At 41.5% G+C, this 13,828-nt stretch overlaps 1 protein-coding gene and 1 long non-coding RNA gene across 9 annotated transcripts; one reads left to right on the plus strand and one right to left on the minus strand.

The window, feature by feature from the left end:
• Nucleotides 1-404: 404 nt before the first annotated feature.
• LOC112486770 (uncharacterized) lies at nucleotides 405-11,350 on the minus strand. Of its 2 annotated transcripts, XR_003049240.1 has the most exons (8): nucleotides 11,212-11,350; nucleotides 10,286-10,397; nucleotides 9,258-9,375; nucleotides 2,454-2,483; nucleotides 2,271-2,360; nucleotides 1,987-2,157; nucleotides 937-977; nucleotides 405-542 (listed from the first exon to the last, which is right to left on the minus strand). It is a non-coding gene; the product is annotated as an uncharacterized LOC112486770 (long non-coding RNA). The 2 variants fall into 2 exon arrangements; XR_003049241.1 differs by lacking the exon at nucleotides 9,258-9,375 and having other exon boundaries at nucleotides 11,208-11,334.
• Nucleotides 535-13,305, plus strand: tmem47 (transmembrane protein 47). 7 transcript variants are annotated; one of them, XR_003049238.1, is made up of 7 exons: nucleotides 535-860; nucleotides 4,435-4,505; nucleotides 4,865-5,112; nucleotides 10,237-10,377; nucleotides 11,238-11,549; nucleotides 12,174-12,286; nucleotides 12,895-13,305. XR_003049238.1 is itself a non-coding variant. In XM_025054173.1 (6 exons), the coding sequence occupies exons 3-5, from the start codon at nucleotides 4,887-4,889 to the stop codon at nucleotides 11,414-11,416; spliced, it is 546 nt and encodes a 181-aa protein (XP_024909941.1). In that variant the 5' UTR covers nucleotides 535-860; nucleotides 4,435-4,505; nucleotides 4,865-4,886; the 3' UTR covers nucleotides 11,417-11,458; nucleotides 12,174-13,305. The 7 variants fall into 7 exon arrangements, 3 of the variants coding, with proteins under 3 accessions (XP_024909941.1, XP_024909942.1, XP_024909940.1); XR_003049239.1 differs by having other exon boundaries at nucleotides 11,238-11,458; XR_003049237.1 differs by having other exon boundaries at nucleotides 11,238-12,286.
• The last annotated feature ends 523 nt before the right edge of the window (nucleotides 13,306-13,828 follow it).

A 13,828-nucleotide genomic window follows, 5' to 3' on the forward strand; every position in this document is an offset into this window, starting at 1 on the left:
CGTTACATAAATATGAACTACGGACCTTATTTCTACCAACCTTAACTGTTGTGATTGATAGATAAATGATAGCAGCAGGAAAATTATTGATGATAAGACGGCAGATAGGACTAAACCTAGATGTGTTGTATAAAACTGGAGACAGTCACATTCTTGTTTGTCGTTTCTATGTCCAATTACAGTGGAAGATCGGCACACATGACTGTCAGCCTGAGGTCTTCATGACCCAACTAACACTGTGAAGACAAAGGCAACTTTATCTGCTTTTTGTTTTGTCCTAATATTTTAAAACTTTTTATATTTTTTATTTGGCTCCTATTCGGAAGTGCTTTACAGTAATGGAGGTCATGTGTTGTGTTTTAATGCGATTTTTTCTCTCACCGTCTTTTCATCATTCTCAAAGGCCTCGCGGGCCTCCTCGTAGGTACAGATCTCCTCACGGCATTCCCTCTGGATATTGCCCTGCTTCAGCTCCTCCAGCATGAAGTTAGCCCTGCGCAGCCGCCGCAGCACAGAGTGGGCCGTGTCCGCCGGCAGGAACACTGAAAGGATGAAAAACAGGAAGAGACTGTGCATGATGTGAGAGACGCCGGAGGCAAAGATGAAAGACTGCATTAAGGAAGAGGGATGGAAATGTTGCAAAATGTAAATGATAAAAGGTGAAAATGGAGATTACAAAGAAAAGAAGGCAGAGGCACTGAAGACAAACTGACTTGGAACACAAGACTTTGAAAAGTGGACACAACATTCCCTGAAAATAGCAGACATGCTCGAGATTTTGAAAGTTCCAGATCATTGTGAATGTGACTGAGGAGGAAAACATCCAACCCTCGTGAAAAGGAAACAGGCAACAGCAGGCTGTGAGTAACAAAACAACTTTACTTTGAGTGTTTAAAGAATGAAGACTGAAACTTCTGTGAAGGTTTTTACACTTACCACTGCCCATGGTTCCTGCAAGTCTGTTAAAGACGATTTATCTAAAGGAACGAGAGAAAGAATTTTTTACCTGTGTTGTGAAAATTCAGAATTCTCTGTTTATGAGCTTTGGTAGATTAAAAATTAGTCACTTAAAAAACAAACACATCTGATCAGTGCTCACAACTCAAGACAATCTGGTCATCCTTTGTGACACAATCACAATCACCTGACAACAACCTCCAACCAGGTTCAAACACAAAAAAGGGGCATTTTTCAGGTTCTGCTCTCTGTCATTTACTGTCATCTAGAAAATGGGAGAACTTGTAATGGACCAAACAATTATACAACTAAAACTACCAATAATATTATTTTATATTTACACACTAATTAAGACATGTTTGAGAATCACTACCTTTGCGTCTATGATCCAAACACACAACTGTCAAATCGAATTATTAAATTATTTATTTATTTAGTATCAGTTCAACCGCTACATCAGAAATGTTAATTGAAAAGGTGACGATGTTGTTCCAGTAACAGGGCGTAGCTGTGTTGTGTTGTGTTGACCACTGACTGTATGTGACGGTGACCAATGGCGGCTGCAGGCCACAGCTACACATGGAGGTGTTGTGTGTGTGTGTGTGTGTAGGCTCCTGACATCCTCCTCCCTTCTTCTGAAAATAGATCCCCTCCCCAGCCGCGGAAGGCGTCGCCGCCTGGTTACTGATTTCTTTTTCTTTTTTTTTTTCGTTTTTTGCCCCTTGGTTTTCTTTTTCTCTCTCTTTTTTTTACACCATTTAAAATTAAAAACAATTAGAGGAAGCCTCGTTATAATTGAGTCCAAAGCTCCACTGCGGCTGCGGCCGGTGATGTTCTAACGGAGCGGACAAACGAGGTTTGACAAACGCTGATTTGTGGGATCGGCGCGCGGCGCTTCAGGCTCGAATGTTATTGAGAAGAAACGCATAATTTGAAAAAAAAAGTCCGCTGTTTAATGTGACAAAAAACCAGCACATGCCAAAAGTGTTGAGAAGTTTAACATAAATAAGCTTCATTAGTGTCACTCACCTTCTTTTGTCTCTGTACTGCGTATAAATGTTTTCGAGTCTCATCCGCTGCTCGAGGCTGCAACGCATGCGCACTGTGGTTTGTGTTTCATGGCCTGGCCCTTCCTTTCTCTTAAAGAGACAGTACACAGTGACCCGAGATGGAGACCTTCTGAGTGTGGTCATCATTGACCTTTGTTACGGTTAGTTTCAGCCACATCGAGTAAGAAAAAAAAAAGAGAGAGAAAATAATGTATTTAGTTCATAAGAATAAATATGTAATTTTGTGAACCAAGGTTCTCTTACCTGGGGTTACAGCGATTATTCCAAGAATTCCCAACTAACAGGCTTAAGGTTCTGGGTTCGAATGCAACAAGCTGCCGGTCTCTGGTATAGCTGCGTCAGGAAGTGAATCTGATGTTAAAACTCTATCACTGCAAATCAGTTCACTGACATTATAAATTGACCAGATATTCAGTGATCCCTGACCTTGTATTTCCACAGGGGGGTGCCAGAGGTCTAGGGAAAAAAAGAAGAGAAAAGCGTTAATAGTTAATAAAGCGTTTCAGTTGAGTTTAGTAAATGAAACGCTCTTACAAAAATAACCAACATATAGTTATTTCAAAATACTATTTAACTCAATCACTTTGAAGCCAGAAAATATTAGGGTTTGAATCTGTGAGCTTTTCCTGTTTCTGTATATTATTTGTATGCATTCTCTGTTGCAGTAGAAAAGTCCATTATTGTCAATGAAATGTTCACCAGTGGAATACAGTCCCTGTAGTTTGCAGTGAGATTTAGATGCACTAATAAATCCTTGGCAAATGGAGACTTGTACACAGTCAATCACAAACGATCCTCCAACTAAAGCTAGAACTTGGTCCTCAGGTCTCAGCATTAGTCATCACTGTATGGTTACGGCTGCAATCCTGCAGCTCCTCAGAACCTCAGGGTTTTTACGGTATATTAGCATTTCTTACTCAGTAAGGTTTCACTAATTACCCTGAATTTGTTTCTCATTTCTTGCGGAAAAGGTTTATTCTGGGTTCACATGATTCAATTTGCATAAAACTGTGGAAAAGACCATTTTGCTCATGAACTCGTCCGTTTTCTTGGTGGCAGCAGAAAAGACAAGTGTTTTCCATCTATTTGCCTGATGTTCTGTGTTTGCCCATTGAAAACGCCGCTCTCAGCACTAACATGCCTTCCACATGTGATCAGGTGTGTGTTCTGCAACTCAGCATTGTTACACTCTGCACTACACACTGGTGAGTTTGTGCTTCTGTGTCGTTAGACTCGTTGCCTCTCGCTCTTCCTCGCTGCTGCTCTCGTTTGTTTCCACTGAGTCTCTAGTGATTACAATCTATAATCATCACTCGAAAGACTTTGCTGCCAGGAATCATTGACCTACAATTTTTTTGGCCACACGCTCACGCGCAGACGGAATGATGGAATTAAAATTTTCACTACAACATTTTGTTTTTCTCACTTAATGACAACACCAGTCTTTTGTTTAGCTGTTAGTTAAGGAGACTAACCCGGTTATAGTATTTCTACTTTAAAGTTACTCTCAACTAAAGGACAGCGTTCTTAATAAGTATCAAAATGTAATAATCCCAATGTGATTCTCCTGAGACAGGGAATTAGCTGAACTCAATTCAAGAGAAATTAAGAAGTTTAAGCTTTTATGTCTGTGTGTGTGTGTGTGCCCACATGTGTGAGACGGTGCTGAAAAGGGGGGAAACAGGAGGAGGATCCTAGGGGCCAAAGGGGCCCCTAATGTAATGCTGACATAACATAATATATGATAATAGTTTCATGTAAAATAACATCAACATTTTTATATTAGGGGCCAAAATCCCTGTGTGTGTGTGTGTGATCTAAAACAAACGCAGTTTAAGAAACATATTTTTTAAAGGAAAATCTTTAAAACATATTTTGTTATTAATTCTAGATGTCCAGTTGCCATTATTCAATTCAACCATTACCCATCTTCCCTTGGTGTTACAGCACCACGGACAGAGACCTGTAGTTAATGACACTGTCCATGGAAAAACCCAAGGCTAACGTGTTCTCTCCAGGCTGCAGAGAACCTGATGTAGTGGATATTCAAACATAACATCAGTTCATGACAGGTCCCACAAATTCTACCTTTTTTATACTCACAGAAAAAAAGTCATGTTAACCTGCAGCTCTGCTACGTTAATAATATTTGAACAAAAATAATAGTCTAAAAATAGATAAGTTAAAAACTCTATCGTCCTTACAGACTTCACATCGTTTTTGATTCCTGTCTCCACTGGTTTTTCTAGATCCTGCTTTTAAATTTTTGTTTTCTTTTTCTTTTGCTGCTTTTTAGCCACAGACGGAGGTGACGTAGCTTTCCTTCTGAGTGGTCGTAGAATGTAACATGAATTTAGTCAGCAACTGTGCTGTGTCAAATAACAAATGTTCTTGTGTTTTATTGCAGGGGAACTTGACTGGTCCACGGTGACAAACAAGCTAGGAGCACCACTGACCTCTGACTCATCTCATTGTCAGGTGATTACTGTAAATTTCATCCTGCTCTGGTTTGAAAATTCTCATTGTCAGGTGATTACTGTAAATTCTGTCCTGCTCTGATTTGAAAATGTTCAATTCACTTCAGTTTGTCAGCACTAGGACCCAGAGGCGCAGCGGCAGCAGCGGCAGCATCGGCTGCTGCAGAAACAGCAGCATGGTGTTATTTCAGTGATAATCAGTTCTGTTCTCCACAGACTGAGTTCTGGCTCTGGACGCAGAGTGACCGCTGTTCCCCGTCCTGTAACCCACAGCGCGGGGCACAGGCGGGGGGACAAAGGCGCAACTTTTACCACAGAACACACTGGTTCTTCTTCTTCATTTTCTTTTTCTTTTTAAAGCTCAAGGTATCCCAAGTTTGACATGTCTTCATCCGTGAGCGTAACAGAGGAGGCGCGGGTGTCGCCGCTGACGCCGCTGAAGTTGGTGGGCCTGGCGTGCGTGCTGCTGGCGCTGTGCCTGGACGTCGGGGCCGTTCTGAGCCCGGCCTGGGTCACGGCCGATGACCAGTACTATCTGTCCATGTGGGTGTCCTGCTGGAAGCCCGTCATATCCGCGGAGTGGTCCTGCAACAGCACACTGGCCGCAGGTGAGAGACGCGCCGTTCATGTGACGCGGTGAACCTGAACCATAATGTTGTTAAGAAGTTTGAAGCAGGGCGTAGCAGCGCGTGAGCCGAATCAAAGCATCCTCCCAGTGAAACAGAAACAGCAGCAGCAGGAGGTGCACACGTTCATGAGAGTCAGTCTGTCGAGAGCATCAGGGATAACAAAGAGTCCAGGGAGACTCACAAACCAATCTGTTCTGGATGAGAATTAAGACTCTCCACTCCAGAGAGTAGTAATGCTAATCACGTTATAATTAACTCCTGCCTGGTTAATTTGCACTGCAGAATTATATATTATGAAACATAGATATATGTCTATATACGTTTATACTAACCCTAATCTCCGATTCGGTTTAATTGAAAATCTGGATATGCCAATCAAAAGTTTTTTCCTCAAACATTTGTCCAGTGCAACACTCAAAGATCTGGGACTTTTGCTTTGCCAGTAGCGGTCCAGCTGGGGTTTCATTTGGCCTTTTGTTGCACACAAAATGGGCCTTTGTGTGGGTTTCTCCTGCGGCCAAGGACCGAGGGCAACTTAGAGCAGAGAACTCCCCAGAGGTCCAGATGCCTGGAGATTAGTAACCAGGGAAACAAGTGAAGCACTCCAGAAATGCTGATGCCCTCTATTAAGGAAATGTCTGCATGGATTCTCCACAGTCGGCTTCTCATAGATGGATTTCATATTTCCAGCACAGCTGTGCATGCAGGGAGGAAAAAAAGGGAAGGTGGATGAACTTGGGCTGTTGTTCATAACTGTGTGAATACAAATGAGTTCTTAAGTCAGGGAACGCTTTAGGATCCAGACAACAGGCCTCACATGTTCATGTGTATACAGGTTTTAGAAATGTTCCAAACTGATTGTGAAGCTCCATCAAAGTAGTTTCTATTTTTGCCGAGAAGCTTTTGGTGTTAAAACATCTTTCAAGGTATTTATTTGAAAGCGTAGCCTGAAGTAGCTAAAAGTTAGACCACAAAAAATTACAGATAAACTTAAAAAAAACTTGGCCACAAACGTTTTTGATAACGTCTTGATTGAACAGAAGTAAAACTAGCTGAACATGTTTGGTTAACAGTACAAGAAACTATCAGTTAATTGTCAAGCAACATTATAAATCAGGAGAGTAAAAGAAATATCAAAAATAACTCAAACATTCATTCATTCAAGTCAGAAGAGAATTCAATATTATTGGCCCTGAAATAATCCAAATGTCTTTGGACTTTTTTGTCACATTGACCTGATTATGTCATTGCAAGACAAAACGATTGATCGACATAACAACAAATGTCCAAACTCCACCGAAGGCCTCTCTGCTGGACCTCGGACCGGCCTGTCCAGAGTGGTCTTATTTACAATAGTTTTTTTTTGTTTTACAGTGTTGACTCCAGAGCATTCATGTTTTCTTTCAAATATTTTCCAGTCTTAACATTGACTTAACGTCCAGATCAATGTCAACAGCTTCTGGTCGCTCCACTCAGTGGACAGTCGTGTTTGTGTTCGTCTGACATAATGTTTTCTGTCTGTCTGTGAGACACGTAACTGCGGGTCACGTTGGCTCTGGTCGGCCTTCTGTCAGTGCAGACAAAGTGCACTTTGGTGCCATATAAAGACATGCAGTCTCTGTCTCTGCTCTGAGCAGCAGCAGCAGCAGCCTCAGCAGCAGCAGCAGCAGCAGCAGCCTCAGCAGCAGCAGCAGCAGCATACCACACACAGCCAACTGCCCATTTCCTCAGGCTCGTGCTTGGCTAACCCGATCGATTTGAACCCCAGTAATCAGTTTCCACCTTCTGCACCAACCTGATGTTTTCTCTGTGTCATGCTCTGGGCGTTAAACAAATCCTGTTAGCGTGAAACACCAGCTGGTCCCTCAGATGTTTTTCCAGCGTGTACTGCAAGGCCAGCATGTTTCCGCGGCTGCCGCGTGAAGCAGGGAACAAAAATGACATATTGCTTCGTGCTGGACTCATGAAGTGCCACTTCTGTTTGGAACGTTCCACAGAAACATGCCGTTTTAAGTCAGGAAACTGTGGCAAACGATGTCAGGTGGCGATCTGACACTGTAGGTTAGGAATGTGGTATGATGTGTGTGTGTGTAGATGCCAGGTCGGTGTGAAGGAGGGATGAATGTGGAGACAGAGTGTGAGTAAGACTAGCTCGCTCGGATACAAGGAACTCAGAGGTTATTAATAATTGAATTCCCTATCGATTCTGGATTGGCCCATTGTCTCCTTGAATGAGGTCACAGCCGTTTGAAGAATGAACGCTGCGATCTGGTTACAGATTATAATTCCACCTGGGATGGCCCTCGGAAAAAGATTAGAAGTGACCTAAGGGCTTCAGGAGTCAAGGTGTGTTTAATGTTGACAGTTGTTGAATTCCTCACTGGAATACCTACAGGGACAGCCTTTAAAAAGTAGTCAAGAGCTGCTTCATCTCATGTTGACTAGAAATAACTATCATCATTTAAAAACTTATTATACATTAGGTAAGAAGAAAAGACAGACAGACTACAGATCCTTAGCATACATTAGGTAAGAAGAAAAGACAGACTGACTGCAATTAAAGAAAATATTCCCCCCACCGACACAGACCAACAATGCGGTCCCCAGGGGGAGACCTGCACCCCATTTTTAAACATTGCTCTATTGGTGCAGACCAGGCAGATCTACTACAGATCCATAGAGAGGTTGAGTATATAAACATTTGTGTGACAGTGATCAAAATCCCCCGAGGTTCAGCTGTGACACAAATCTTATCCACGACAACAGAACAGAGCCGGTCCTTCAGGCTTGTTGTGATCAACACTACATCAGTTCGTACGTGCAATCAGGGAACCTTGATTAATGCTCAGATTAAATCTTGTCCGCTGTATTTCCTTTTTTTATCTGTCATCATGCAGCGCTCTGATTAATAGTTTGGCACTTCCTGCTCCTCAGAGCCTTCGAGCTCCATAATTCTGTCTGTTTTCTTGCTACCACATGGAGGGTGTGTTACAAATCTGCATCCAGAGGGCTCTCAGCAGGCGGCTGTTTGGTGGGCGCACGGATAAGATACTGATTATCCTGCTGGGGTTGAAAAGCACCAAACAAACCAAGGAGATTCTGTATCTCTGTAACGATTTGCATCGACAGCTGCAGGTCATGTTGCTGCAGCCTTCTTACTGGGCAGCAGCCAGGGAAATGTAAGAGGTCACAGACAGAGAGAGCGACGGCTGCTCTGAAGGAAGGCCTGGGGAAAAGGGTGCTCTGCTCTCCTTCCCACATCCTGCGGTGACAGGGCCGACGTTAAAGTCCAAAACTGAATCCGTATTTGGTCAGAAGTAGTTGATGTTTGTTTATGTTTGAGCTGCTTGGCCCTCGGAATATTATCTCCCTTCAACAAGAGTGGGAACTGTTCTTTAAGGAGCTTATGTTTCGTCACTTTCTCCTCGCTGCCGAATGATTTTCTGCCTCGGCAAACAGGAAATATCGTTGGCGGTGCTTCGACTCTTTATACTCTCTGCCTGAAAGAGAACATTTGAACGTATTTCTGTTCAGTTCTTTACCTAATGTAATTCTGAATCCCTGGTGTAAAGCTCAGTCCGTTCTGTGTTTTCATGGTATTTATTTCCACAGACTGTACTTTCAAGCATTTCCTCCCTTGTAATCAGAAGCTTCGTCACAATATCCTCTGCCTGTTTACGGCTACACCTCCTGTTTTCACAGAGGAGGTGCTCAAGAGAAATCTCTAAACAATAATACTCTGCTCTTTAATTATCTTTGTCTCGGATAATTACATTTTAGTTTGTGTTTGATTGAATTTGATTGAATTGACTTGTTTTTCTCTCTCTGAGTCCAGAGAGTTCATTATATACAGCTTCACACAAACATGTGAACGTATTCACAGTCAAATCATTCAGAGATGGTTGAATCTTGATGATTCAGAATAATTCTGTGCTGAAACCTGTGCATTTTGTCTTGAACAGGCAGAGAGGCATCAAAGTTTTATGAAGCTTCATCAAGCTAAACATTTGGTTTAGATTTCTGTCAATGTTCATTATGTTTAAAATAAGTGATGGTTCTCACTACCTTTATAACATTTGTCACATCATTCCTACATGGATTTGTTAATAAGATAATAGACAGACCTGCTGTAAAGACCGACCAACTTTATCTCCTTGACTGTAACTGGAGAGAAATGGAGCTACATCAGCGCTCCCTCCCATGACCCCTCACTCTCTGAGAACCCCAGTTTGTGCTGCGTCTCTGTAACACAGGTTAAATAACAAGGCTGATATGAAAGGACTGGAGCCAACGTTACTCTTCAGGGCAGAAAAATATGACTTTTCTGCTGTTGTGTTTGTGTGTGTGCTGCACTGAGAGACAATCACAGTACAGTGTGTGTTTGTGTTACTGAAAAAGGATCCAATTCTTACTGTGTGTGTGTGTAGAATGACTCACACACAGACAGTCTAATGTGAACTGTGGTTTTTGGATCAGGCACCTATGAAATAGGGCTGCTGAGCTGGTGTCAGCTGAGACGGACGGCTTTCCCTGAGTCACCTCACTGATTCACTGCAACAACTTTACTGCTGGACTGGACTGGACTGGACTGGACTGGACTGGACTGGACTGGACTCCATCCCTGGACCTCTGGAATCTGTGTCTAACCAGGTCCAGGCTCTGGTGTTTGTTTCTGTCAGCCAGAGACTCCATTGTTCATATTCAGGGTTCAACACCACATGGTTCACATTCTTCTCCTGCCTCTGGTTTTGGATACCCTGCAGTGACCCTCATCACAACGGCCCGGGCCAACATCAGCCCTTCAGAATATGTGAGAGGAACTGTGTCATCTCCCGAACCACAAATAGTTAGTGTTTACACTGCGGTGTTATTCGGTTTTCTCTTGTGGGATTCTGAGCTGTGCAGTGTTTCTGCGGCTCACCACTGTGGCCTGTGACCTACTCCAGATCTGTCCTCTTTACTCCGTTGATCCCGTCTCATTTGTCTCCCCGCTCTCCTTTCTGCTGTCAACGACACAGACACAGCTCCGCTGTAGAAGCTCGTCTTCTCTGCCTCTGTCACCCTCCATCAACGCTCACCCTTGTTTCTCTGTGTTTGTCTCAGACTGGCAGATCGCCACGCTGGCCTTGCTGTTAGGGGGGGCAACACTTACCCTGATCTCCTTCCTTGTGGCACTGGTGTCGCTGTGCTGTGGATCCAGACGTCGCTGCTACAAGCCAGTGGCCGTGATGCTGTTCTCTGCAGGTACGTACGACCTTTGACCCCTTCAGGCAGAGCAGAGAAGACCGCGTCACAGTCAGAAAGAAATGCAGACACACAGTTTTCTCCTGACAAATATCATGAACACCATAGCTTCATATGAGAAACTTGCATTACTTATTTCAACAAACACATTTTAAGGTTAAAAACTTCAGTGTGAGTTTTCAGGGTTTAGGCAGAACCGTTGCCACCTGTCACTGCCGCCTTGTGGGGTTAGTTCTTCACCAGTCAGAGTTAACTAGGTGGAACGTTTGGGCTGAATCGGTTAAAAGTCAGTGCAACACAGTGAAAATCAAAAGAAATAAAAATGATTCTTGCAACAAGGCAAGACTAATGAGTAGGCTGTGTTATCTCATCATTTCCCACTGGACTCCTGACATTTATTAAACAACTGATGACGTTGATTTAGTTTGAGTGTTTAAAGAACATTTTCTTCAAAATATTAATATTAATGCTAAGGAATAACCCTTCAAGGTCAAGTTACATATACACAAAAGTACTCCCTTTGTAATATTTCAATTTCATGGTACACTATTGTGGTGGAGTCCTTGCCCCCTCCCACCCCCCCCTTACTTGTTATGACAATAGGTTTGGAATTTGAAGTTGCCATGTCGTCATTGTCTGGGTTTTTCTTTAGAAGACTTGAGTAGAACAAGAGGAATATCATGTAAACATCCTAAATACGGTTGTTTTAGTCAGAAAGTAAAAATAAAGAGGTGTTCAGGCCATTTCAAATGTGAATGCATGTTTTGTTTTTTTCAACTCCTCTTTTCAGATAGTTGGTGTTCTACATCACAGCTGTTCTTCAAACCTACATACCGTGTGTTCTGTCTCCTTTTTCGCAGTTGTTCTTCAGGTGTGCAGCTTGGTCCTTTTCCCCATTAAGTTCATAGAGAGCGTCAGCCTGAGAGTCTACCATGAGTTTAACTGGGGTTACGGCCTGGCCTGGGGATCCACCATCTTCTCCTTTGGAGGTGCCATCCTCTACTGCCTCAACCCAAAGCACTATGAAGACTACTACTAAAATATGTGATTCAAGTGCAGCTCCCAGGATTCACCAGGTCCAGTGAGTCATAGGAACCTAATGTTACACCGTGAACATTCACAGACTTTCACATTCTGGTCGTTCGTTACTGCAGTGTCTGCAGACAAAACAGGTGATCAGTCATTTCAACCTTGCCAGAATACGTACAGCTTTCATGATTTGTGACCAAAAAGTACAAGTGATTGTTGGTAGTATTGAAGGAGTAATACTATTTAGGTCAGCGGTCCAAAACTGAACTGAGCTAGGGGCCACTGCTTCTACTGTCATTTTATTGGAGGGCCACAGTAGAGTTTGAGTAATACATATAAAAGTTATTTCCAAATATGATGTTTTTACTTAATCACAAATATTGTAAAAAACAAGTTCATATTTTGTTTCATTCCTTATTGACTAACTTAATAATTTTATAAACTTACAAATACAACTTTTTGGAACTTTCCTTCTGGCTAACAATGTCGATGGACACAAACATAGCAACTCTTCTGTCATTTCAAACCTGTCCTCTGCTCTCTTTTGGTTCTTAAAAATAGTCATTTTATTACTGACCTGGATGTTAAGGGATCCGTGGGCCTGAAGTGGCCCCTGGGCTGGGATTTTGCGTTAGGGTGCATGAGTGGCTGGTAATTGTGATTTAAGATTTGAAAGAAGCTTCTGACACTAGTTGAAAAAAGACATCTACAACTAACTAGGTATCATGGTGCCATACTCACAAACTCTAAGTGTGTGTCCTCTTTAGGTCCAACTCCAGTAGGTCATTAGATTTCAGCTGAAAACCTGGTGGGAACAGACGGTTTCAATGACCCCCATTCATGGACCAAATATGGACTAATCCACCAATCAGAGTAGGAGGTAAGGAATGGTGGGAACTCTATGAAAACAGGGTAATTTTTAAAGAAAAGAGACGTTACATTAAACCTTAGCTGCAGGAAAATGAAACACAGGCCACAGAGGAAATTTATAGTAGCCTGTCAGTCTGTTACAAACAGTCTGATAACAATAATCAAGAGTCGAGTCAAGCTCAGACGGCAAAAACATTCCACTACACTAATGAGGGACTTCCACTCCTACGTAGTTAAACTAAAACCCCTTTCAAAAAAGAGCAGTTAAAACAGCTTTTTGATAAAATTGTTGTATAATATGCTATCAATATTGATTATATTCATTCCAGTCAGTGCAGCGTGAAGTAAGGCAACAAATGACCAGGCCGGCCAAATGTGTGTGCATGAGACCATGATGGCATCTCACATATCATGTGCCAAACACACACAAACCCTTCCCATGTGATGCCTGCTTATCTGTACGCTGTATAATAAAGGACATTTAGTGTGTAATTAGTTTTTGCATCTCAGTTAAACTTTCATGGGAAATGGCGTTGGTTAAGTGATGTGATAAAGAAACTAAAGTTTCAAAGCTGATGGACCACAGACTACCATATTTAATGATTCTCCTCCAACTAGGGCTGTAATCAACCAAAGAAAGTCTTGGCCGACTGAAGCCGTGAAATTTTGAGGGGAGGGGCAGTTGACTGGGACATTACAGCCCTACCTCCAACCTTAGTAAAGGTCATCGGAAACTTAATGGAAGAATGCGTGTGCATGTCACTACCATCAGCTGCTGTATGTGAGTTCCACTGGATTAACTATTAACAAATAAACCATGTACTGTGGAAAGCGTCTGATTTCTGACTGGGAAAGAGGACATGAACTATGAAGAGAGACTGATCTGACAGTGACAGTGGAACCACATTGAATCAGACTGTTTATTAGGTACAGCAAGTTGAGATATTTGCACGGGAAATCACCATTTATCTGTCTTAAAAAATGAAAGTTTCTCAAAAATGAATAAAAATGCAATAATTTGACCTAAAATACATAGTGAGACCTTTTCTAAATGTTAAAATTCAGAGAAAATATATTTTCGGTACATTGACTATTGATAAGAATACTATACTGTACAAAACTAATTAGAATCAGAATCAGATCATTCACCAAAAAAAAATTTGATAAAGAATTGATAATTTTTTTTAATTTTTCAGAAAAAAAAAATGGGAACATTTTTTTAAAAAATGTTAGGGAAAAATTAAATTTTTTTTTAATTTTTCAGAAAAAGCAAATTGTTAACAATTTTTAAAAAAATGTGTAAAAAAAATTTGTAAAATTTCTTTTTTTGAAAAATGTCTAAATTTTTTTTTTTTAATTTTTAGAAAAAAAAATGGGGAAACATTTTTGGAATAAAAATTAAAAAAAAAAATTGTGAAAAATGTCTAGAAAAAATAGAAAAAGACGGGAAACATTTTTGGAATAAATTTTTTAAAAAATTGTTTCCCGTCTTTTTCCATTCTAGTTTCCCGTCTTTTTCTATTTTTCCCTAACATTTTTACTTTTATTTTTT

This window comes from Cynoglossus semilaevis, chromosome 2 (genome assembly GCF_000523025.1).
Source record: "Cynoglossus semilaevis isolate Cse_v1.0 chromosome 2, Cse_v1.0, whole genome shotgun sequence".
NCBI lineage: Eukaryota > Metazoa > Chordata > Actinopteri > Pleuronectiformes > Cynoglossidae > Cynoglossus > Cynoglossus semilaevis.